The 23,782-nt window shown below is 39.8% G+C and overlaps 2 protein-coding genes across 2 annotated transcripts; both read left to right on the top strand.

The window, feature by feature from the left end:
• The first annotated feature begins 1,027 nt into the window (after positions 1–1,027).
• Positions 1,028–12,836, top strand: LOC308386735 (arylsulfatase A-like). Its single transcript, XM_080866476.1, has 8 exons — positions 1,028–1,346; positions 4,551–4,791; positions 4,918–5,136; positions 5,479–5,648; positions 5,931–6,055; positions 11,083–11,210; positions 11,293–11,395; positions 11,487–12,836. The coding sequence occupies exons 1-8, from the start codon at positions 1,126–1,128 to the stop codon at positions 11,777–11,779; spliced, it is 1,500 nt and encodes a 499-aa protein (XP_080722602.1). The 5' UTR covers positions 1,028–1,125; the 3' UTR covers positions 11,780–12,836.
• Positions 12,837–12,985: 149 nt separating this feature from the next.
• On the top strand, positions 12,986–22,292 carry LOC308386740 (arylsulfatase A-like). Its single transcript, XM_080866488.1, has 8 exons — positions 12,986–14,903; positions 19,047–19,287; positions 19,419–19,637; positions 20,433–20,602; positions 21,005–21,129; positions 21,601–21,728; positions 21,814–21,916; positions 21,996–22,292. Exons 1-8 carry the CDS (start codon positions 14,683–14,685, stop codon positions 22,280–22,282), a joined length of 1,494 nt encoding a protein of 497 aa, XP_080722614.1. The 5' UTR covers positions 12,986–14,682; the 3' UTR covers positions 22,283–22,292.
• The last annotated feature ends 1,490 nt before the right edge of the window (positions 22,293–23,782 follow it).

The raw sequence follows: 23,782 nt of genomic DNA on the forward strand, positions 1-23,782 counted from the left end.
AGTTCACAGTGACTTGATCAAATGATACATACCCCACTGTAAAATGTACTAATTTATGCTTTTGGCTCTAGCTTGTAACCTCCCACTTCCCCCCATCACCATCAGAAATGCCACCATCCTCCCCCCACACACAGACTCACACCAACTGTTGACTGGAGAATGTACAGCGTATATTAAATGTTCTCATGCCTGTGCTATGTTTGGATTCTTTTCACACAATGCCACCTTATTTACATGCAGGGAGAGCCACACTTTTGTTTTCATGTCCACCTATCTGAAGCATGTATATGAGAATACATAAACAAATAGCTCCTGGTACCGTCTCTACATCAGAAAATCAGCTGTGACATTAATTTCTACTCATACTGCTGGCTTCTGCAGTGATGCACCAGTGATTTATTTCTCCTCTTGCTCGTGTAATTGACCAGGTGTCAAGTCGAATCAGTGGCAGCAGCCAACCTTCCCACAGAGGACGGTAGCTCGACCGCGAGACCTCAGATTAAGAATTTTAAAGAGGAGACAAAACATGACAGAGGAACACCTCTAACCAGTAAATTACTCAACTGCCTTTCTTAGGACATGTCTGTATGATGCAGTGTGTTTACTGTTTTGTGTCATTTGGTTAATGATAATTATGATTGTGTATGTATGTATTTTAGTGTTTTTATTTTTGTTGCTTTTGTTGTTCCATTGAAAATAAAATGGAACAACAAAATCCGAAAGATGATCATTTCAAGCCATGAACAAAGGACAAACAATTTTAAAACCTTTGTGAAAGGTGTGATTGTGTGCAGTCAGTTAACCTATTAAATCTGGACCTAATTCACTATGCAGAACTTGGGGATTTAAACTAAAAGTCTTCACATTGGGTGTTGAGCTGTAAGAAGGAGAATAGGTTGTAAAAATATATATTAATTTAAACGTTAAAAAGCAGAAATTAAAAAAACAAAAACACAAAAACGGTTGTGCGCTTTAGTCTAATCTGATGCTTAAGACTACATTTCCCAGCATTCCGTGACATAACCGGCGTGCAGCCGTTTCCGGCCTCTGGCACGTGACGTTCTATTTTGTTTTTAAGAGATCTGCCGCTTCCTTATTATCAGTCAGACTTAAAGACGGAAAAGCATGGGATCCAGCTGCTTCGCCTTTTTCGGTATTTTACTTTTGTGCACCTGCTCGGCTTCACCGCCGAATTTCGTCCTCCTCTTCGCTGACGATTTAGGTTTCGGGGACTTGGGCTGTTATGGACATCCTAGTTCACTCACTCCCAACCTGGACCGCCTGGCAGCTGAAGGGCTCCGATTCACAGATTTTTACAGCACCTGCCCCGTGTGCAGCCCGTCCAGGTACCAGTGTAATCAGTACTGACTGCGTGTGTGAATAAAACGTGCGTTATTGTGTATACTTTGTGTTCTAGATTACAATCAATCCAGCCCTTTTTGGGCACTTAATCACTTTATAGAACTGTTATGGCATAATTGTTGCAATTTCTGCTGTCCCTTTGGCCTAATTCCTGGAAAATAAATGTTTAATCTCTATGAGGATTTTACATTCATAGATAGATAGATAGATAGATAGATAGATAGATAGATAGATAGATAGATAGATAGATAGATAGATAGTCAAACAAAAAAATTCAATTTGATTAAATTAGATTACAAAGAAAAACCTTAACAGAAGTGGGAAGACCTGGGAGGGCATGTCAAAAACAGGAAATGTTTATGATGGGCAAAATAACAGTGACATTGGATAGAGAATGGAAACTAGTTTATAGTTTCAGTTGGCAACTTCATTAAACTACATAGGATTTTTCTCTCTCTCTCTCTCTCTCTCTCTCTCTCTCTCTCTCTCTCTGTGTGTGTGTGTGTGTGTGTGTGTGTGTGTGTGTGTGTGTTTTGTCTTCTTCAGCATTAAAGCTGTTTTTGAGTTCAGGTTTTTTCTCCCAGGTCCTGCGTATTGGGTTCATATGACAGCTTTCTTATAGTAAGAGGAAGAAAAAAAAATCTTGACATTTTTGTATTTCCTGGATGGTATGGATTTGATTTATGTTCATGTGTATGTGTATCTGTGGGTTAGCGTGCAAGCTAATGAGCTATGCGTGACTGCAATGAAGAAAAGCGAGCATATCAGCATTCTCACAAACTGATGTTTGCCCTTTACTTTGATGCAACGTTTCCTGCTGCAGAAAGCAAATTTTCAAATGATGTATTAATAATGAATATGAATAATAATTCAGTGTCCAATCTAACAGCCCTAGGTCAGTGGCTCAGTTTTACTCTCCCATGTATATTTTTATTGGGCTGCAGTGTGAGAAAAATAAACCTTTTATTTTTTAAGTATTGATATAATTTAATTTATATATTTATTTTCTATAAAATATAGAAATTATCCAAAATAATGTTACTTCAAATAAGTATGGTCTAGTATACCCCATGCTCCTGCTTCTTGCAGGTATTGCTGCCATATAAGGTAGGACAGCTGCGGAGAGCCTGTAATTTAAACATCATAGATTGGTTCAATAAAATTATAATGAAGCACCCAAATGAAAAAAATGATTGCATTAGATTTTCTTTTTTTAATAATTGAGTTCTTTGAGTTACTTGAATCGTTGAAGCCTAGATGGATAGATTGACAGATGAGGTCAGGCAGGAGTCTTCTTGGACTATGATAGTAACAGATGGAATTGTGATCAGTAGAAGCAAAACAGAAGAAACAAATGAGCGGAAGACAGGCGGAAACGTGAACATGGAAAACAAGGAGTAGAGGTAATAAAGATGGAGAATACCTGGGGTCAACCATCCAAAGCAACTGACCGTACACAAGAGTGTTAAAGAAGAAAGTGCAGGCAGGGTGGAGTGGGTGGAGATGAATATCAGGGGTGATTTGTGATATTTGTGACACCAAAAAGAGTGAGTGGCAGTTAGATATCTTATGATTTCATTGGGAATGACCAGCACAGACAGGATTACAAATCATCATCATTTTTAACTCAGATTTGGAGACAGTTGATTAGTTAAAGTTAGTTAGGCAGGGTTGAAATGGTTTGGACATATTCACATGAGGAATAGTGAGGGGTAGAGGACCATTTCAATAAAGGATGTTAAAGATGGAGCTGGAGATGCCAGGCAGGAGAAAAGAGGAACATGCATTGGGTTGGTGTGACAGAAGGGATAGGGTGAGATGGAGGAAAGCGATCTGCTGTGACAACCCCTAAAGGGAACAGCCAAAAGAAGAAGAGATTGCTATTGTTTTCATCAAGTACATGAAATTTTTCTTGGGCTGAAACGATTGATCGAGTAATTCAAATAATTCAATTTTTTAAAATTCTCAACACAAATTCATTGTTTTGATACTTCTTTTAATGGAACAGCTCTGTAGGGCGGCGATGTATAAAACGATATAAACACGAGCGTTTCACCCACATTCGCGACTGAAGACAGACCTACAATACAAACGTATTTAGGAGCAGTGTGTAAATAAACATTGTGACAAATATTAACCACACAGCCTCCAATTTTACACAAAAACACAGAAAACATGTTTCTAGTGTCCAAAACAGCAGCACTGTTCCTGTACTCACCATTAAAACCATTAAAACCTTTTCCTGGAAAAAACTAGCGGGAGTCCTTCACCAAAGCATCTGATCAACGCCGACGTGAATAAAAAGTGAACTTTGTAGCCTGCAGAAGTTGTATTAAAATATGCAAATGAACTGTTAACTTAGTCTGATACCTGACTGGTTAAATTATACGGTGTGCTGAAGGCTGTCGGTGGTTTTACATGGAAGCATACCTGCAAGAGACAGGGGGGAGTCTAAAGGGGGGCATGGGGTATACAAGACCATAATAATTTCAAGCTTTCGTAACATTTTTCAGATTGAAAGTGAAATTATATAAAATATTGTGTTCATTTCATTTCATTAAAATGTTAAAATATAAAAATAAAAGCTTTTCTCACAGGCTAATATAAATGTACTTGGGCAGTAAAACTCTTAGCCACTGACCTGAAGGTTGTTAGGCTGAACACTGAACTATTATTAATCTTAATTATTAACATCTACACCAGGGGTCCCCATTCTCAGTCCACGAGGGCCGGTGTCCCTGCAGGTTTTAGATCTCACCGTGGGTCAACACACCTGAATCACATGATTAGCTCATTACCAGGCCTCTGGAGAACTTCAAGGCATGTTGAGAAGGTAATTTACCTGCAGGGACACTGACCCTCGTGGACTGAGATTGGGGACCTCTGATCTACACCATCATACATCTGTTATGGCGCAAATGTTGTATGCAGTAAAACTTTAAGACATTGCAATTTCTAAAATGGAAACCAATGAGCAGTTCATTTTGAAAGACCTGTGCTCTGTCCCTTTTGAATATTTGTTATTGCTCATTAATAAGACAAAGGTATTTCTTATCCAACTACTCGATTAATCAATAGAATAATAAATAGATTACTCAGTTACTAAAATAATCGATAGCTGCCTAGTTGCCTTTAAATGTTTCCACTGCTCTGTTAATTAACTGCCTTGTTTGTTGTTTTTTTCTAAGGGCATCATTGTTGACAGGTCGCTATCAGACCCGGTCAGGAATCTACCCAGGTGTGTTGTACCCAGGATCTATAGGTGGTCTTCCTCTCAATGAGACCACCATCGCCGAAGTGTTAAGGCCCCTGGGTTATGCTACAGCAGTCATAGGAAAGTGGCACTTAGGGCTTGGACACAATGGCATGTTTCTTCCAACCAAGCAGGGCTTTGACCATTTCCTGGGGATCCCATACTCCCATGACATGGTCAGTGTGTTTCCAGTCTGTGCTACTTAAAATTGTCTTTTTTTTTTTTAAAACTATATTCACTTTACTATTCTTCACTCTGTATTGCTGTCTGTTAATTTTTCTATCTTGTCTTTTCTTCCCCAGGGCCCCTGTAAGAATCTGACTTGTTTCCCTCCAGATATAAAGTGCTATGGAGTGTGTGATATTAACACTGTAACCGTCCCGCTAATGCAGAATGAGGTCATCAAACAACAACCCGTCAACTTCCTGGATCTGGAGAGGAGTTACAGTGACTTTGCAACAAACTTCATAACCACATCGGTTGAGAAAAAACAACCATTCTTCCTCTACTATCCAACACATGTGAGCAACAAGAGCAATCTGAAGAAAATGCATGAATTAAAGTGTGCAAAATCAACCTTTGAGTGCAATCAATGCCTAAAAATGTGTTTTCATAATGGTAAATATCAACTACTGTGCATGTCTGAGAGTTTTTAAATTGGGATAATTTAAACATTTCCTAGTCCTCTGTAGATAGATAGTAGTTACTTTCCAATGTGTTCGAATTTGTCATTTAAAAGACATCCCCAATTATTCAAATTTCAGTATTTTAATATGATCAGTCACTTCTAGAATATAAATATGCGGCATTGAAAGAGTCAATATTTCAAACAACACTAATAACCACTTGTTTTCTTGCTTCAGCACACCCACTACCCCCAGTATGCAGGTATAGGGGCAGCTGGACAATCTTTAAGGGGTCCGTTTGGGGATTCTCTGTTGGAGTTTGACAACACTGTAGGCCACCTGATGGCAACTCTGGAGAGGACAGGAGTGATCAACAACACATTGGTCTTCTTTACATCAGACAATGGGTTAGTTTTCAGGACTTGTTAACATTTAGAAATTAAAAGATTAAAGAAGTCCAGTTGCCTTCTTGTCAAACTCTTAAAACTACCACACATAACTTAGAGACAACAATGATGACTGAAATGCGCTAGAGTTTTGGAGTTTAATTCCTCATGCTGACATTTAACCACCCTCGAGAAAATTTTTTTCCTCTGTTCAGTAGTCAAGTTCCTAGAAATCTTTGCACTATTGCGATATTACATTTATCTTTTTTCTTAATGGTGTCTGCTTTCTTTCTCTACATGTAGGCCTGAACTGATGCGTATGTCCCGTGGAGGCAACGCTGGTCCTCTGAAATGTGGCAAAGGTACCACATATGAGGGAGGCATGAGAGAACCTGCCATCGCCTACTGGCCGGGAATCATCAAGCCAGGTGAGGACATTTTAGTGGTCTGCAAAAAGTCCAGACTACATCCTGCTTCAAACTAAAATAAATAAATAAATAAAATCCTGACCCATCCTTGATCTTGCCACACAGACCTCAGTTTGAGTACATTTATTTTTACCTGTTACTGCTGACCATATTCTAAAGCAGAAAGATGGTGTGGTTGTTGGTGTCAGACAGCTTGCTCTGAGTATTTCATGAACTACTGATCTGCAGGGATTTTCCTACATAGTCATCTGTAGATTTATAAAGAATCGTTTAAAAAAGAAAATATCAAATGAGGATCAGTTCTCTGGGAAAAAATTACTTGACTTGACTTTGCTGTTCCTAGGACTGTGCTCTGCCTGCTAGCATCTTGCACTCTGTTGTTATTTGCTGGATTGTCTCAGGGGCATCTTTACACAGCCTGCACCTGGGGTCTTGCCTGGTGTGGTAGAGCCAAGCCGCTATGCTTCTATGGATCTTGTGCTGAGAGTAGGATTTGGGTACTGATAGGATTTCTGTATGTCAGCCACTTCCTCTATTTGCCTGTGGTACATACTGTGCAAGGGCCTGTCATTCCATGATGGTTCCTCCTCTTCATTGTCTCATCCTGGATTGTGGTACTGACACTCACTAATCCCCGCCCTCCTTCCTTCTGCTTGGTGTACAGTTTCAGGGTGCTGGACTTGGGATGAAACCCTCCATGCATGGTCAGGAGCTTCCTCGTCTTGATGTCAGTGGCTTTTATCTCCTCTTTTGGCAAGCTTATAATCCCAGCAGGGTACCTGATCACAGGCAGGGAATTGGTGTTGGTAGCCCGTTCTTGTTCTTACCGTTCAGCTAGCTCCTCAGGACTTGCCTGACCCTCTGCAGGTACTTGGTGGTTGCAGATTTTCTAGTGGCTTCTCTGTGATTCCCATTTGCCTGTGGGATTCCTAGCTATCTGTAGGTATCCTCGATCTCTGCAACGTTGCCTTCTGGTAGTTTGATCCCCTCACTTCTAACAAGCTTCCCTGTCTTTGGCTACGTTCACACTGCAGGTGAAAGCGCATCAAATCCGATTTTTTTTTTTTTTTTTTTTTTTTGACCCTATGAGACCCATATCCGATCATGGTATGACAGTGTGAACGGCACAAATCCGATATTTTCAAATCCGATCTGGGTCACTTTCGTATGTGGTACTAAATCCGATACATATCTGATGTTTTAGAAAGCGACTGCTGTTTGAATGGTCAAGTCGCATTAAATCCGTCTTTTACGACACTGACACAAGACAGACGCCAATTATCAGCGCCGGAGAAGCACCCGATAAGACATCACGAACGCTTCCTGGCCATCCAGCGTAGATGTCAGTGAAACTGTTGGGAAGACAACGTTGGAGAAACGTGAACATTTTATTTGTACTGTATAATCTGCAGATTCTGACAGAAATCTGCAACTATCCTTTGAAGCACCGCTCCTCTCTAAAACAGCAATTAGGATCATTATTAGGCTATTTACATAATAATGTAAATAACAAAATAACTTAAAGCAAAAATTGGGAAACGTAAAGTCCGAAGTCTTTATATTAAGGGCCATCTTGGTCTAAACAGAGCGCGTTGTGTGTGACGTCTTCTTTTGCGCATGCGGGCCGCTTTGAGGGTTCACACTAGAGCGTGTTTGCTGTCGCATTTTATTTGTAGTGTGAACAAGCAGACAAAAAAATCGGAATTGAGCATTAAGACCTGCAGTGTGAACGTAGCCTTTGTTACCATCTGACCACACTTCCCCAATCTGGACGACATTCCGATGTCCTTGCTGTAGTTCCTGGTGGTGTTGATCAGTGAATCGATATCTCATTCCCTCTTGGCATACAGCTTGATATCATCCATGTAGAGGAGGTGGCTGACGATGCTCCATTCCATAGTTGGTATCCATAGCCAGTCTCGTCATTGGTTGTTCGCTGGGAGTTGGATGGGACTCATTTCTTCTGGATGTCCTTGGGGATCAGGACTGTCCAGCCATGAGTTAGCCATTCTGGGTATGTCTCATTAACTAGTAGCTGGTTCATTTGTATTGCCAGATGCTCATGTAGTACAGTCAGCTTTTTCAGCCAATAGGCATGAACTATGTCATAGCCTGGTGCTGTTCGTACTGGAGACCCAATCTTGGATGTTTGCCACTGTGATGGTTACTGGTCCCTGTTCAGGGAGGTTGCTGTGATCTGCTCTTGGATCCTCTAGCCAGTGGGCATTTCCATTATGGGTTGCGTCCTTTTCCCACATGCTCTTCCAGTATTGGTCTGTCTCCAGCCTTGGTGGAACTGTTCTCATATTATTCCCCTGCCAATGAGAGTACACCTTGGATGGTTCTGTGGAGAACAGCTGGTTTATTCTCCTGCCTTCTATTTCTTTGGTATACCTCTTCAAGTGGCTGGGCAAGGCTGTGACTCTTTGCTTGGCAGTTTCCAAGACCCCAGGTATGGACAGCTTGACGTACTTCTTAGGCACCTTTCTGCAGCTCACCTAACCCTATTTCAATAATAAGATTGCATCTCTTTTTTTCAGTATCAAAGTATATTACCATTAATTAAAAACAGTCTTGGGAAGGTGACATTCCACTACAGTTTACAGAATACATGCTGCAAAATGTATTTTGTAACGTATTCCGTTAAATTACTCAATGAGAGTAACATATTCTGAATACTTTGGTTACTGAATATATTATCAAGCTTTTTACAACTACTTGAATGTACTATTGCTGTGTGAATTATTACTATTACTGAAGGATACTCGCCACATCAATACCAACTAGATTTTTAAATCTTAATATAAAATGAGTGACAGTAGGGTGGATATTAGGTAAGGCTGCACTTTTTGCAGCGATCTCGTGTAGAAAACTATTCAGCGCGTATATAAAACAGTTCCACGGCTCCGAACCATAGTAAAGGGACCTCTGGCTAATATGTTGGTTCCGTGTCAGGCCCGTAACCAAAAACTAGCTTTACTTTGTTTTTTTTTTTTGTTTTTTTGCCTGTCCCGTTTGGCTCTTTTGCCATCAGAATTATTGCCTAAAGGCAAAGAAAGATGCCCAACAGATTTACTTTACCAAATTGACCATCCCAGCCTTGCCATAATGGTCCATTTGATTCACCTTTTATTGTTTATTTTATTTTCACTTGCTGAATACGGGACAGACTTGACTGGGGGAAAGAAAGGGAGAAAGAAAGAGGGAAAGAGAAACAGCTGAGAAGAGGGACGGGGGAGAAGGGCAAAAAACAAAAACCAACAGAATGAGCAGAAAAAAAAAGAAAAAAAATGCATATATCGATCACCTGGGTCACCTGCTGAGAAAGAAAAAAGAAAACAAGCAGAAGAGAACAAGAGTAATAGAATAAACAACATCACAATGATATATGGGAATATGACAGTAAATACTAAATATTAAACATTATTGTGCAGCACATAAGATCAACAGAACACAGTGTGCTTTGAGGTAGGAGCCAAAAAGGGTGTAGTTTGTGGGTGTGATCACCCGTGTGTACACCTGTGAGCATGGACGTGCTTGTTTTTTTTAAAAGGTTCCTTCATGTAATGATCTGCTAGAGGGTGTGGGGGGGCCACAGCCCCGTCCTCCAGGGCATGAAGCAGGTGTGGAGGAGATCAAAACTCCAGACATCCAGAGGCCCCCAGAACACAAGAGACCAAGGAAGACTAACAGAGGGGCAGCCGCGCCACTGTCCCAGAAAGAGCTGAGGAGAGTCCCAGATGAGGGCTCACTCAGCAGCCGCGGAGCAGAAGCCAGGGGGAGTTGCAGTGACGCGCCCGTGAGCTCCGTCGGCAGCCAGCTGTGCCTGAGTGACCGAGCCCCAGGCCGAGAGGCCGGGGCCACCCCACCTCCGAAGTGGCCCGAGCGAGCCCCAGGCTCCAGGCCCCGATAAGCGGCCGCCAAGGAGTGAGCCGGTGTGTACCTGGACGCCCATCCCCAGACACAAAGAACCACCAACGCACCGATGTCTGAGGGAGTCCGCCACTGGCAGGGGAAGTGGTGGTGGGGGGAGATAGGCCTCCAAACCTTAGAGGGCCTGAGATGTCTCCAGAGAGGTGGCGTCTGATACCCAACCTGACATATAGACACAGACATACAGGCACACACAGATACAAACATCCATTCCCACCCTCATGCTCTCATATGCACTTACTCCACACTCAACCAACGTGGAGACAGACATAAAGAGACGCTGTACACATGATCACACTCCCCAAGCGTACTCTACGAACCGGGTCTAGGTACCCTTGCCCCTGGAGGGGGGAACTGCACCCAGACCCAGGTGGTGTTACCCTTTTCCCTGCGGTGGGGAGAGGCAGACCGCCCCGACTCCGCAGCAGCAGGGAGGCCCCACACTCCAGACCGCAGTCGGACGGCCAACTCCTCCTCCTTACTTTGTTTTTTGGGTCAACTTTGCCAGCGTGAGACAGAGAGAGGCATTGAAAGGCTGCTCCAATGGAACTTACTGTTTAGGAGAAAAACACGAACACAGTGTACAGTCAAGTCTTAATAGCTTACTTACAACTGGGCTACACTGCCCATGCGGCTACATTCTTTAGGGCTATGCCTGTAACACTCTGCCTATTGCCTTCACATTAAATTATTTTTTTGAACAATAATTTTAAAAAATATTATATCACGTCATTATGCGGGCCGCAAGTAGAGGTGACAGGGGCCACGAGATTGAGACACAGGCATTTGAGCCTCTTATTGCGTGTTTTGTTTGGGTTTTCACCGGCGTCGAATTACCAAAAATAGAGAGGGGACAGCCTAACATATGAAACAGGAAAAGACCGCAGTGTAATCTCTATTTCAACAAAGTAACTGTATTCTGAAGACTACCTTTTTAAACGGTAACTGTAACGGAATACAGTATTTTAAATACGTAATGGTGGTACATGTATTCTGTTACTCCCCAACACTGATTAAAAATAATTTATGTACATGTAGCCTTTTAGTGATTGCTGTTTTTGTTTTTTGTTTTCTTATGAACAAATCTATTGAAGGTGTTACTCATGAGATGGCCAGCACTCTAGATATCCTCCCCACATTGGCGCGCCTGGCAGGAGCTGAACTACCACAGGTGATGCTGGATGGGGTCGATATGACGGATATCCTTGTTAAACAAGGAAAGGTAGGAGCATTGTATTTAAAGTTGTGCAAACACTCAAATAATGAAAAACCAAGCTCGTGTGTATTTTCTCTGTGTTTTACAGAGTAAAAGGGAAGCCATGATCTTCTACCCTGTAGATCCCAGTGAAAAATATGGCCTCTTTGCTGTAAGGCTGGGAAAATACAAGGCTCACTTCTATACACAAGGTACTACGTGTCATATTTTGAATATTGCAAGTTCACACTGTCACAAGTTTTAGTTGGTCTTAATTCCTGCCTGTTCATGTTTGTACATCAGGTGCTTTCCACAGCAGTACTACACCAGACAAAGACTGCCCAGAAACAGCAGTCTTCAAGGCTCATGACCCTCCTCTGATATTTGATCTGGAGGCTGACCCATGTGAGCATTATGCTCTGCCAGTAGATACACCTGACATCCAATCTGTGCTGCAACAGGTCAAGACAGTTAAGGAGCAATTTGAATCCTCCATGGTGTTTGGAGAGAGCCAAGTGGCAAAAGGAACAGACCCCAACCTCGAGCCTTGCTGCAACCCTGAGTGTAGCCCCAAACCTAGCTGCTGTCAGTGTTGATGAGAAAAACTGTTACAGCTTAAGGAAGGAAGGGAAAGTTGGACTAAAGTGCTGCTCTCCTGTGGAGAGTTTTAATTACTGGAAATGGAAAATGAATGTAAAGTAAATGTGCTCCCTTAGTGAGGAGATGGATTTTCTCAAATTTGATACTGTTAAAATTATAACTAATGTTTAACAGTGTACTGTATCATCTTTCTTCTGTGCTGTGAGTATTGTTTTATTTGATTTCTAATTTCCACTCAAGGAATTCTTGGTAAGCCCTTTTCACTCATAACATCATGAGTTAACTAAACAATGAAGACAACAATAAAGTTTCAGACATCAATCATATATTTTCAAGATGTATTTTCAAACCCATGAAAAGGCAAATGATTTTTTTGTTTCCGTTGAAACTCACAAGTCTTTGTTTTGAAAGATACAAGATCAGATATGTTGTTCTGTCACATACTCTTTTTCATTTACTCGCAATAAAAGGTCGGAGCAGTTGTCTTTTACTAAAACACAATGCAGGCAGCCTGTGTAGTGCATAGACTGTCATTTATCCATAGTGGCTCTCCTGCTTCTTCTCTGTAACTCATGGAGAACAATTAGATGGGTCTGGAAAACACCCTCAAATTTATTATTATTTGTGGCAAACATATACCAGTCTGTTAGATTTGTATTGTTGATTGTCATTTATGCTTAGAAATATTTACTTATATATGCTTAGAGTTTTGTAATTAGTTGTAGATTGGTAGAGGTTTTGATCCTTGATAGTCTGCAAACTTTGTGTGTATTAGACAGCACTTTGGGAGCATGAGAGGTCATACCGTGTCTTATTATTTTATGGTAGGATTAACGTAGTTGCGTCTGTTCTAGTCTAAGTGCTCTTTGTTTAGATGAACTGCAGGACTTCCTCACCGTGTTATCTAGGATGAACCATCTAGGGTGAGGGGGAGGCTACCCTCTTCCTGACCAAGGATGTTTGACCCTTTGATCAGCAGTCCACACACACACACACACACACACACACACACACACACACACACACACACACACACACACACACACACACACAGGCAAGGTACTCTTTGTGTATGTAGACGTCATATGTTAATGAACTTATGCATATTCATGTAACCTCAATAAAAGGACAGTGATACGGGAGAACGGACGAGAGCTACTGGGGTCAAGCGAAGGAACGGTGCCTGTCCGGTTCTCTCCCGTGCACGAGTACCATGAAGAAGTTTGCCTACTTGTGTCTTGCTTGCAGTGTAATTATATTGTCTTCAACGTTCCAGCGGATGGGTTCAAGCTACAAACCTATCACAGTCATTACTGAATATTTGTTTCTAATGATTTTTAATGATGCTATAGGTGCTCCATTAGCTCTACCAGACTAATGACTGACTCATTGTTTACCTGAGCTGAGCATGACAGCTTGGCTAGATTTTTCTTTTTGTCTTAAATATAACATGAACACATTTGATGGAAAAGCAGGGGCATCGCTGCCTCCTTCCAGGGTTGTTGTTCCCTGCAGAGATTGTTAGAGTGCTCTGTGTTGGAGAAGATTAGATGAAGAGAGCTGCTGCAGCAAGGTACTTTTTCAAAATCTCTCACTGACTGTTGTTTTCTTTGTTTTTCCATCATCCAACAGCTTGTTTCTCCCTTAGGTTAGCACTGTACAGAGATGTGAAAGTGAATGATAAAGCAAAGTATCTAGTTCCCTAAGATGGCAACAATGGTGCAAGACAGCACGCAAGCTAACTGATAGACATATCACACACACCATTGTGTATGAGGACTTCTGAGAAGTTCATAATGACTTGGTCAAACAATGCTTGCATAACCCTAGACTTTCCTAAACTCCATTGTGTAAAATGTAATAATTTTATGTGACTGGGACTAGCTTTCTAACCTCCATTCCGACTTGCCTCCATCACTATCAAAAACATTACCTTCCTCCTCACACACAGACTCACACGCACAGTTGTCTGTATGCAGAACGTACAGCACATATTAAATGCTCCCATGCCATGTGTTTCTTCTTTTCACATGATGCCAGCTTGATTACATGCAGGTAGAGTCGCACTTTTGTTTTCCTGTCCACCTCACAGAAACATGTATGTGAGAATACATAAAAAAATAGCTCCTGGTACTCTCTATCATCATCAGAAAATCAGCTGCCACATTCATTTGGATGGACAGGGGGATACATACTGGACTTTGAGGATAGAAACAAAGTATCGAACAGCGTTAGTATAGATCTGATACTGATACAAGTGTTGGTATCAATACTATCGATATTTGGATCAATCTACCCACCTCTATACTTTAAAAAAATTCAGCAAGAGGGCTACATGTCACCAGCAGCTTCACATTTTCTCTCTCTATAGCTGGATGGTGCAAAAGGACGCAGCTCCTGTCCCTCTCCTCCTCCCTCAGTTTGCCTCATCATCATTTTCTGATATTATAATTTACTTTAGAATAGAATAGAATGCCTTTATTGTCACTATACAGTTGTACAATTTGTGGCCTTGCAAAATGTTTCAAAAACCGCGTCTTGGTTGTTTGTAGAGCTGCAACTGGCCCACACGCGGCGACTCTTGTGGTTATCAACTGAGTGAAGAGCCATTTATACAGCCGTATTTCGCACATCACTATGACAGGCGGAAGAAGAAGTAGTTCCTGCCAATCATTTAGACAGTCCCAATAATATAGTTACTTTCCACTGTGTTCCTATTAATCACAAATTACAAATTTACCACAAATTTCCTAAATATCGATATTTTGAAATAAGAACTGAGTCTAGATCACAAATATTTGCTATCGGAAGAATCGATATTCCCGTATCGATCCGCACATCACTGTTTATAGGGATCTGACGCTTCCTTACTATCAGTCAGACTTAAAGACGGAAAAGCATGGGATCCAGCTGCTTCGCCTTTTTCGGTATTTTACTTTTGTGCACCTGCTCGGCTTCACCGCCGAATTTCGTCCTCCTCTTCGCTGACGATTTAGGTTTCGGGGACTTGGGCTGTTATGGACATCCTAGTTCACTCACTCCCAACCTGGACCGCCTGGCAGCTGAAGGGCTCCGATTCACAGATTTTTACAGCACCTGCCCCGTGTGCACCCCGTCCAGGTACCGGTGTAATCAGTACTGACTGTTGGCGTTTGTGAATAAAACAGAAATCAATCCGAGACTTAGCTCAACAGTTTTTTAAAAACTTTAAAGTAATGAAAGTGGCCGTGAAGTATGTTAAGGTTCTGTTATTCATTTATTTTTTGTTTTTTGTTTTGTTTTGTTTTTCAAGTCGATTTGATCCTAAATTATTCTATGAAGTTGTAACTGACAAATTATTAATGGGCTCATTAATAAATAAGTCATTTTAATGGTAGACTGTGTTATTGTATATATTGTGCATTAAATAGTTCTGCATTAATCCACTTAATATCTTTGTAGAACTGTTATGTTATATTTATTGCGGTTTCTGCTGTCCTCTTGGTCTACATTCTTGAAAAATAGATTTTTTAATGCCAATGAGCATTTTACATTCATAACTAAAACATATATAAATGCCTCTTTGCAAAAAAACTGATTCTGAACCTCATGACACAAATGTTCCTCCTGGCTTAAAATTGCTTAATATCATTGACGAGATACGTTTAACATATGTTTCAAAGGTTATAGGCCAACCAGTCATTTCTAAGAGTTTATTCTAGCAGTTCCAGCCAACATTGCTCTCTTCCAATTTGTCCTTAACTTCATCTCACTCTTATTGCCTGTTCTTATTGTCCTTATCTTCAACTTCATGCTGCTCTGTTGTATGTTAATTGCCACTTGGGGATAAATAAAGTCTTCTGATTCTGACATAGCTATTGAGGTCCTATAGTAATATAAAGTATTATTAAAATGGGAGAGGAGTAACTTTCTTCTAAAACTGAGTATTCTTGGTTTGAGAAATGGAAGATTGAAAACTTTTTCCAGTAAATTAATAAAAAAATAAAAATAAAAATACATTTTTTTAATTTAATTAAGAAAAAATCAACAGAAAAGAGGGAAGACTTGGGAGAAACTGAGAATGGGGGGCTAAAAAATACTGAGACGTGTCAAAAACAGGAAATGTTTATGACGGGTGAGATAACGGTGGCATTGGGGAGAGAATGATTGGACACTAGGAAGAGAACATCAGAGTTTATAGTTTCACCTGGCAACTTCATTCAACTACAAATAATGCTGTAGTCCTGTGCTTTGATGCAATGTTTCCCGCTGCAGAAAAAAATAGTGTATTAATAATGTATTAATAATCAATATCAATAATATTCCAGTGTTCAGTCTAACAGCCCCAGGTTTGTGGCTCAGAGTTTTAGTCGCCCATGTATAATTGTATTGTGCTGCAGGATGAGACAAAGAAACCTTTTAATTTCTATATTTGTAAGTATTAATATAACTTAATTCATATTATATTTATATTTTCTATCATCTAAAAATCCAAAATAATGTTACTTAAGCCTTCAAATAAGTATGGTCTCGTACACTCCATGTACCCCCACCCAATGCTTGTTGCAGCTATTGCTGCCATATAAGATAGGACAGCTGCTGACAGCCTGTAATTTAAACATTGTAGACTAAGACTAAGTTAACATTTCATCTGCATATATTATTGTAACTTCTACAGATTTACTTAGATTTGATTGATGATAAGGTGGTTTGATGTAGGACTCCTGCCAGCTTTTTCACTATAAATGTTTAATGGTGGTTACAGTAACAAGCACTGCTTTTGGGGACCCTAGAAAAAAAAATTACCCACTACACTTGAGGTCACCTCTTGGCAGTGACTCCACCTCTTTGCTCCTCAACATGTGTGTATACAAAATCAATCTTGTAATCAATCTTTTTATAGAAAAACCAGGGCCTACATGGGCTTAATGTAATGCTTGTCATCCACAGGCATGCTCTTAGATATATTTCTATTGCAGGTCTGTATTTAGTAGTAAATGTGTTAAGAGTTGTGATAGAAGAGGTATGCAAAGCTTTGAAGAGCCCCGACACTCTGCCCTTTTTTATTGATCTATCAAAAGCCTTTGACACTGTTGACCATGGCATTTTATCTCAGGGGCCATTAGAAATATGACTTTCAGACCAAACATTTGGCTGGATTTCAAATTACCTTTCCCACCGTGGCAGTATGTGCAGCTCAATGGTCTCTCTTCCAGTTTTTTAAATGTCACCAACAGAGTGCGGCAGGGTTATTTACTTTTTATGTTAATCACTTGGGACAAAATCTAAATGCGTCTGTCCATTTTTACGCAGATGATACAGTTATTTTGCTGTTGTGCTCATATTGTCAACATGGTTTTCGAAAATGACAGTTACCTTTTGGTTGAATACAGTCACAGAGTCAGCTCAGACTGGTTGTAAATGCTGAAACACAAAAGTGCCTGCAGAAAGAGCATGCTTGCAGTACTCCCCTCTCTTGTATCTGCTCAAGGCATTATTATTGAAACTGTGGCCTCATACAAATACTTGGGTTTTGTGATTGATAAAAATCTTTCCTTTAAGCCACATATTGACTTTGAGCATCGCGTCAATATTTGTTAATGACTTGGGACAAAATCTAAATGCATCTGTCAATTTTTACACAGCTGATACAATTATTTACTGTTGTGCTCATACTGTCGATGTGGTTTTTGAAAAATTACAGCTATCTTTTGATTTTATACATTCATAGTGTCAGCTTTGGTTTTAAATGCAGTAAAAAACAAGGTTGTATTTTTCTCAAATACAAAAAGCATGCTTGCAGCACTTCCCTCTCTTGTATCTGCTAAAGGCATTTCTATTGAAACTGTGGCCTCATACAAATACTTATATTATTATCAATCACAATACAATATTATCTGCTTCTCTTGTTGATATCGCCTTTTTTTACCCCTCCTAGATTATGATGATACAATTTACATGTCTCTGCACATTCTGCCCATCTGTGTACTCTGTTTTATCACGGGGCATTAAGATTTATAATTGGCTGTAAACCTTTAACACACCATTGTACTTTATATTCTTTGGTTTACTGGTCCTTATTGGCCTTACCCAGGATGGTTCATTGGTATCATCTTATCTATAAGTTTGTGGTTTGCTTCCCTGTTATTTATTAGATTACATGTCACATAAATAGTTTAGTCATAGCCTGTGGTCTGGACTTTATTACATTCACCATGCATCAGTTCATACAGAGCTCAGAAAGAAGGTATTCTCCTTTTCTGCTCTGTCGTCATGGAAAACATTACAGAAGCTCTCTCAATTGATTTCACTTGCAGACTTTAAAAGACATAGAAATTACTTCGTGAAATCATTGCTGAGAACCTGTTTTTTGATATGACTGCATAAACATTAGCCATTTGTGCTTTTTTTATTGTTTATTTTATTGTTATAGTTTTAATATGTTTGTCCGAAACACATCTCTTTTCTACATAAGACACTGAGTCTACCTGTATAAATAAAGCTCACATAAAATACATTTAAAAAATGAAGCATTTAAACAAAAATGATTTTTTAATTAGGTTTTCTTAATGATTCGCTGCAGCTTGAATTGATAGATCTGAGGTAATGAACTTGGATCAGTTTAAATACCTGTGGTTAACCGTACAAAGCAACGGACTTTGCACAAAAGTGGTGAAGAAGAAAGAGCAGGCTGGGTGGAGTAGGTGGAGATTAGTATCAGGGTTTATTTGTGATATTTGTGATAGCACAAACCACACATTATCTCCTATGAGGTGTGGTTTGAGATCAATGACACTAACAAAAAGATATTAGGTGGTGCTAAAGGTGGCAGCGTTGAACAAGACTTTCATTGGGAGTGACCAGCATAGAGAGAATGTAAAATGATTTTTCAGCTCAGATTTAAAGACGGGGGGTGGTAGGTGAGATGGAGGAAAGCGATCTGCTGTGGTGACCGCTGAAGGGAAAGAAGAAAAGATTGCTGTGATTCTTCGATGGAAGAAAAGCTTAGATGACGGAATTAATATTTGAATATAGAGTAATTATTTTCAAATTTCATTAAGTACATGAAATTTTTGTTGCTGCCTCTAAACTTTTACTTTGACATGCAACCAAAGTGATGAAATCTTCCCTACATGTCCTGTAGTTTTTCATCTTCCATTGTTGGATGAATTGATGCAGTGAGTTTCTTTAGGCCGTTTTCCTAAGTGAAGTAAGAGTATTCAAAATTACCCCACTATCTTTTCCACTGTTAATTAACTGCCTTGTTTGTTGTTTTTTTCCAAGGGCATCATTGTTGACAGGTCGCTATCAGACCCGGTCAGGAATCTACCCAGGCGTGTTTTACCCAGGATCTATAGGTGGTCTTCCTCTCAATGAGACCACCATCGCTGAAGTGTTAAAGCCCCTGGGCTACACCACAGCGATCATAGGAAAGTGGCATCTAGGTGTTGGGCATAATGGCATGTTTCTTCCAACCAAGCAGGGCTTTGACCATTTCCTGGGGATCCCATACTCCCATGACATGGTCAGTGTGTTTCCAGTCTGTGCTACTTAAAATTGCTTCATGAAATTTCTTTTCTTTGCTATATTCACTTTACTATTCTTCACTCTGTACTGCTGTCTGTTAATTTTTCTATCTTGTCTTTTCTTCCCCAGGGCCCCTGTAAGAATCTGACTTGTTTCCCTCCAGATATAAAGTGCTATGGATTGTGTGATATTAGCAACGTAGTCGTCCCACTAATGGAGAATGAGGTCATCAAGCAACAACCAGTCAACTTCCTGGATCTGGAGAGGAGTTACAGTGACTTTGCAGCCAACTTCATAACCACATCGGTTGAGAAAAAACAACCATTCTTCCTCTACTATCCATCACATGTGAGCAACAAGAGCAATCTGAAGAAAATGCATGAATTAAAGTGTGCAAAATCAACCTTCTATTGAATGCAATCAAAGCTTTGGTTCATCAGCTCTTTGAATGCCTAAAAATGTGTTTTCAAAATGGTAAATATCAGGATAATTCAAAATTTTCTAGTCCTCTGGGGGATAGATTCTGGTCCCTCAATAATCAATGTGATGTGCAATACCACTGATTTCCTTTCTTATCCCATATCAAGTAAAATCAGAGCTGGTATCAGTGATACTCGTCCAATACCTAAGCTTTGAACAAAAACTTAATGTGTTTGGAAAACCGAAAGTTCTGTATTTCAAACTATATGTTCATAATGAGTACCAGAAATCAGACTTCTTCTTCTTATTGTAATTGTGAAGAATTATCACACAAGAAACAAACAAACCTGAAAAGTCAACTCCTGCATTTTAAAACATTCAGTAAACAATTAAAAACAAATGTGACTGATAGAAAATAATAATAAAGTTTAAAAACATTTTTTTATATATATGTCATTATCTATGTTTTGAAATAAACAATATAAATATCAAATATTTTGAGTTGTTTTTTTTTTATTTCTTAAAGCCTACAATGACTATTTTTGATTCTAAGTGTCTGGAAAGGATTCCATCATAAACTAATTTTTTTTTACCCCAAATTACTAAAATACCAATATTCTAATAGGGGAATTGATTCTAGAACATAAATATCTGGTATCGGAAGAATCAATATTTTAGTATCAATCTTAACAACACTAATAACCACTTGTTTTCTTGCTTCAGCACACCCACTACCCCCAGTATGCAGGTATTGGGGCAGCTGGCCGATCTTTAAGGGGTCCGTACGGGGATTCCCTGTTGGAGTTTGACAACACTGTAGGCCACCTGGTGGAAACTCTGGAGAGGACAGGAGTGATCAACAACACATTGGTCTTCTTTACATCAGACAATGGGTTGGTTTTCAGTTTATTATCATATTTGTTGCTAATCTATGAACTGTATTTATTGTTATTCCATTTTGGTATCTCATTTAATGAGCTTAAAAAGGTGACTGGACTTTATGTTTAAATCTTTAAAGATCAAAGAACACTAATTCCAATCTTTTTTATACTCTTAAGACTACTGTGACGTGTATGACTGAGACATATTTCATTCAGTGACTTAAAGACAACAATGAAGAGAAATGCACTAGAGTTTTGGAGTTTAATTCCTCATGCTGACATTTAACCACCCTCCAGAAAAAATATTTTTCCTCTGTTCAGTAGTCAAGTTTCTAACAGTCTTTGCACTCTTGTGATAATATTGCATTTATCATGTTTTATTAAATGGTATCTGTTTTCTTTCTCTGCATGTAGGCCTGAACTGATGCGCAGGTCCCGTGGAGGCATTGCTGGTCCTCTGAAATGTGGCAAAAGTACCACATATGAGGGAGGGATGAGAGAACCTGCCATCGCCTACTGGCCGGGAATCATCAAACCAGGTCAGGACATTTTAGTGGTCTGCAAAAAGTCTAGACTACATTATCCTTCAAACACAAAAAATCCTGACCCATCCTTGATCTTGCCACACAGTTTGGTTACATTTAGTTTTACCTGCATGGTTTTTGGTGCCAGACAACTTGATCACCATTCAGATGGTAGGATCAGAAATTGCTATAAATACCATTTACAGCCAATACAGCATTTCAGGCTGTTGGTTGTGGTGCAGTGGTGTGAGAAATACGTTTGGCACCTTAGTACTAATTGAGCATATGTCAAAGCCTTTCTGCGATCAGAACCTCTGAAGACTGTTTGCAGCACCCTGTGTAATCTAATGTATGACTGTAGTTCTGAAGGTGTTGTTTGTTTATTCCATGAGCATTGCCTCTCCCTTTTTCCAGCATCAAAGTATACTATAATGAAAACAAAAATGTAGCCTTTAGTGATTCTTTTTTTGAACAAATTGTTTGAAGGTGTTACTCATGAGATGGCCAGCACTCTAGATATCCTCCCCACATTGGCACGCCTGGCAGGAGCTGAACTACCACAGGTGATGCTGGATGGGGTCGATATGACGGATATCCTCGTTAAACAAGGAAAGGTAGGAGCATTGTATTTAAAGTTGTGCAAACACTCAAATAATGAAAAAACCAAGCTCATGTGTGTATTTTCTCTGTGTTTTACAGAGTAAAAGGGAGACCGTGATGTTCTATCCTGTAAATCCCAGTGAAGACTATGGCCTTTTTGCTGTAAGGCTGGGGAAGTACAAGGCCCACTTCTATACACAAGGTACTTATTAATTATTACATGCTCACACTGTCAAACTTTAGCTGGTCTTGACTCCTGCTTGTTCACTTTTGTACATCAGGTGCTTTCCATAGCAGTACTACACCAGACAAAGACTGCTCAGCATTGCGCAAGACTCACGACCCTCCTCTGATATTTGATCTGGAGGCTGACCCATGTGAGCTCTATCCTCTATCAGTAGATACACCTGACATCCAATCTGTGCTGCAACAGGTCAAGACAGTTAAGGAGCAATTTGAATCCTCCATGGTGTTTGGAGAGAGCCAAATGGCAAAAGGAAAAGACCCCAGCCTCGAGCCTTGCTGCAACCCTGAGTGTAGCCCCAAACCTAGCTGCTGTCAGTGTTGATGAGAAACATTGCTGCAGCTCCTAATGACAATAAAGAAAGGGAAAGTTGAACTGCAGTGCTGCTCTCTTGTAGAGAGTGGAGTTTTAATTGCTAGAAATTAAGAAGCAGTGTAAAGGCAATGTGCTTCCTTAGTGAGGAGATGATTTTCCAAGATTTAATACTGTCTCAATTCAGAAATAATGTTTAACAGTGTACTGTATTTTCTTTCTTCTATGCTTTGAGTATTTTATTCTTTGATTTTTTTTTTTAAATTTATTTCCACTTCGGGAATTCTTTGTAAGCCCTTTTCACTCACACAATTAGGATTTAACCAAACAATGAGGACAACAATAAAGGTTCAGACATCAAGCATATATTTTATTCATAAGACCAAACCCATGACAAGGCGAATGATTTTTTTTTCTTTGTTTTCCCTTGAACTTTACAAGTCCTTGTTTTTAAAGATACAAGATAAGATATGTTTGTTCTGTCACATACTCTTTTGCTCTAGGTATACAGTGAAGAATCCTGTTAAAGTAATAAAGTCAAAAGTTGATTTAACTGTTGAAGTACTTCTGAGCGGCTATATTGGACTAGATCTTCAGTGGTTGCTCTTGTGTAGCTGTGTGAAAAGAAGTATTTTAACTAGGCTGTAACAAGATAGAAAAACAAAATCAGAGGCAAGTAGATACAGATCAGAGATGGGTCACACTGTTGGAGCTCAAATGCGATTACTATAATCGGCAAGACACAATAATAGTTTTCCAGTGGCAGCTGACTGAGTCACTATTCAGCTCTAACAGCAGATTGGTCAGTAGTTTGGTTGTGTGTCACACACTAGTGATGTCACATTTCACAAATGTGCCCTAAACGTGCTGCTGCTGAAGCCTGTTTGTAGAGAGTTATGGAGTCTTCAGGAACCTGAATGCCAGCTGTGTGACAGACTGAGATTACACCGTGTGTTAAAACATGAAAAGACACTGAAATAAAATTATTGCAGATCACAGATATTTGTGTGTTTTTCGTTCAGGGGTTTTCATCTGCTCGTGATCTTTTTTAAACTTCTTTTTAATTCATGTACATATTCATTTTCATAACATACTCAACATAAAGGACACAGCACTATCATAGATTTGCTATTGTATATACACGATCTAACTGACAGCAATACATATGTAGATAATACCCTCTCTCCTGCCATGTCAACTTTCAGTGAATCTTTAACACTGAAATCCTGCAAATAGGATGTGTTTTTTCTGCTGGACTGACTGAAAGCAGCATAAAAAGATGCTAAACAGTGTCAGAGAGAACAATGGGGGTGATTGGGGAGGTGGGCTTCAGCTACTCCCACCTCCATATAAGGTGCTTGACTGCAAGCCATGGTTTGACGCTCCAACCTCCTTCATTCACCTATTGTGTGACAGGTGAATGAAGGTATAATTAAACGTGGAAACGCATCCCTCTCCTTGTTCACCATGCTTAGACATTAGATAAATGCCCAACCATTAACAAAAGTGTAA

Source organism: Rhamphochromis sp. 'chilingali', assembly GCF_963969265.1.
Source record: "Rhamphochromis sp. 'chilingali' genome assembly, chromosome: 2".
NCBI classification, from domain to species: domain Eukaryota; kingdom Metazoa; phylum Chordata; class Actinopteri; order Cichliformes; family Cichlidae; genus Rhamphochromis; species Rhamphochromis sp. 'chilingali'.

Excerpts from the sequence above, each read along its gene's own strand:
- LOC308386735 (XM_080866476.1), top strand. The coding sequence starts at position 1,126 with ATGGGATCCAGCTGCTTCGCCTTTTTCGGTATTTTACTTTTGTGCACC. Across the intron at positions 4,792-4,917 it reads TCCCATACTCCCATGACATG|GGCCCCTGTAAGAATCTGAC; the intron begins GTCAGTGTGTTT and ends TTTCTTCCCCAG. Across the intron at positions 11,211-11,292 it reads TCCTTGTTAAACAAGGAAAG|AGTAAAAGGGAAGCCATGAT; the intron begins GTAGGAGCATTG and ends TGTGTTTTACAG.
- LOC308386740 (XM_080866488.1), top strand. The coding sequence starts at position 14,683 with ATGGGATCCAGCTGCTTCGCCTTTTTCGGTATTTTACTTTTGTGCACC. Across the intron at positions 19,638-20,432 it reads TCCTCTACTATCCATCACAT|CACACCCACTACCCCCAGTA; the intron begins GTGAGCAACAAG and ends TTCTTGCTTCAG. Across the intron at positions 21,917-21,995 it reads GGCCCACTTCTATACACAAG|GTGCTTTCCATAGCAGTACT; the intron begins GTACTTATTAAT and ends TTTGTACATCAG.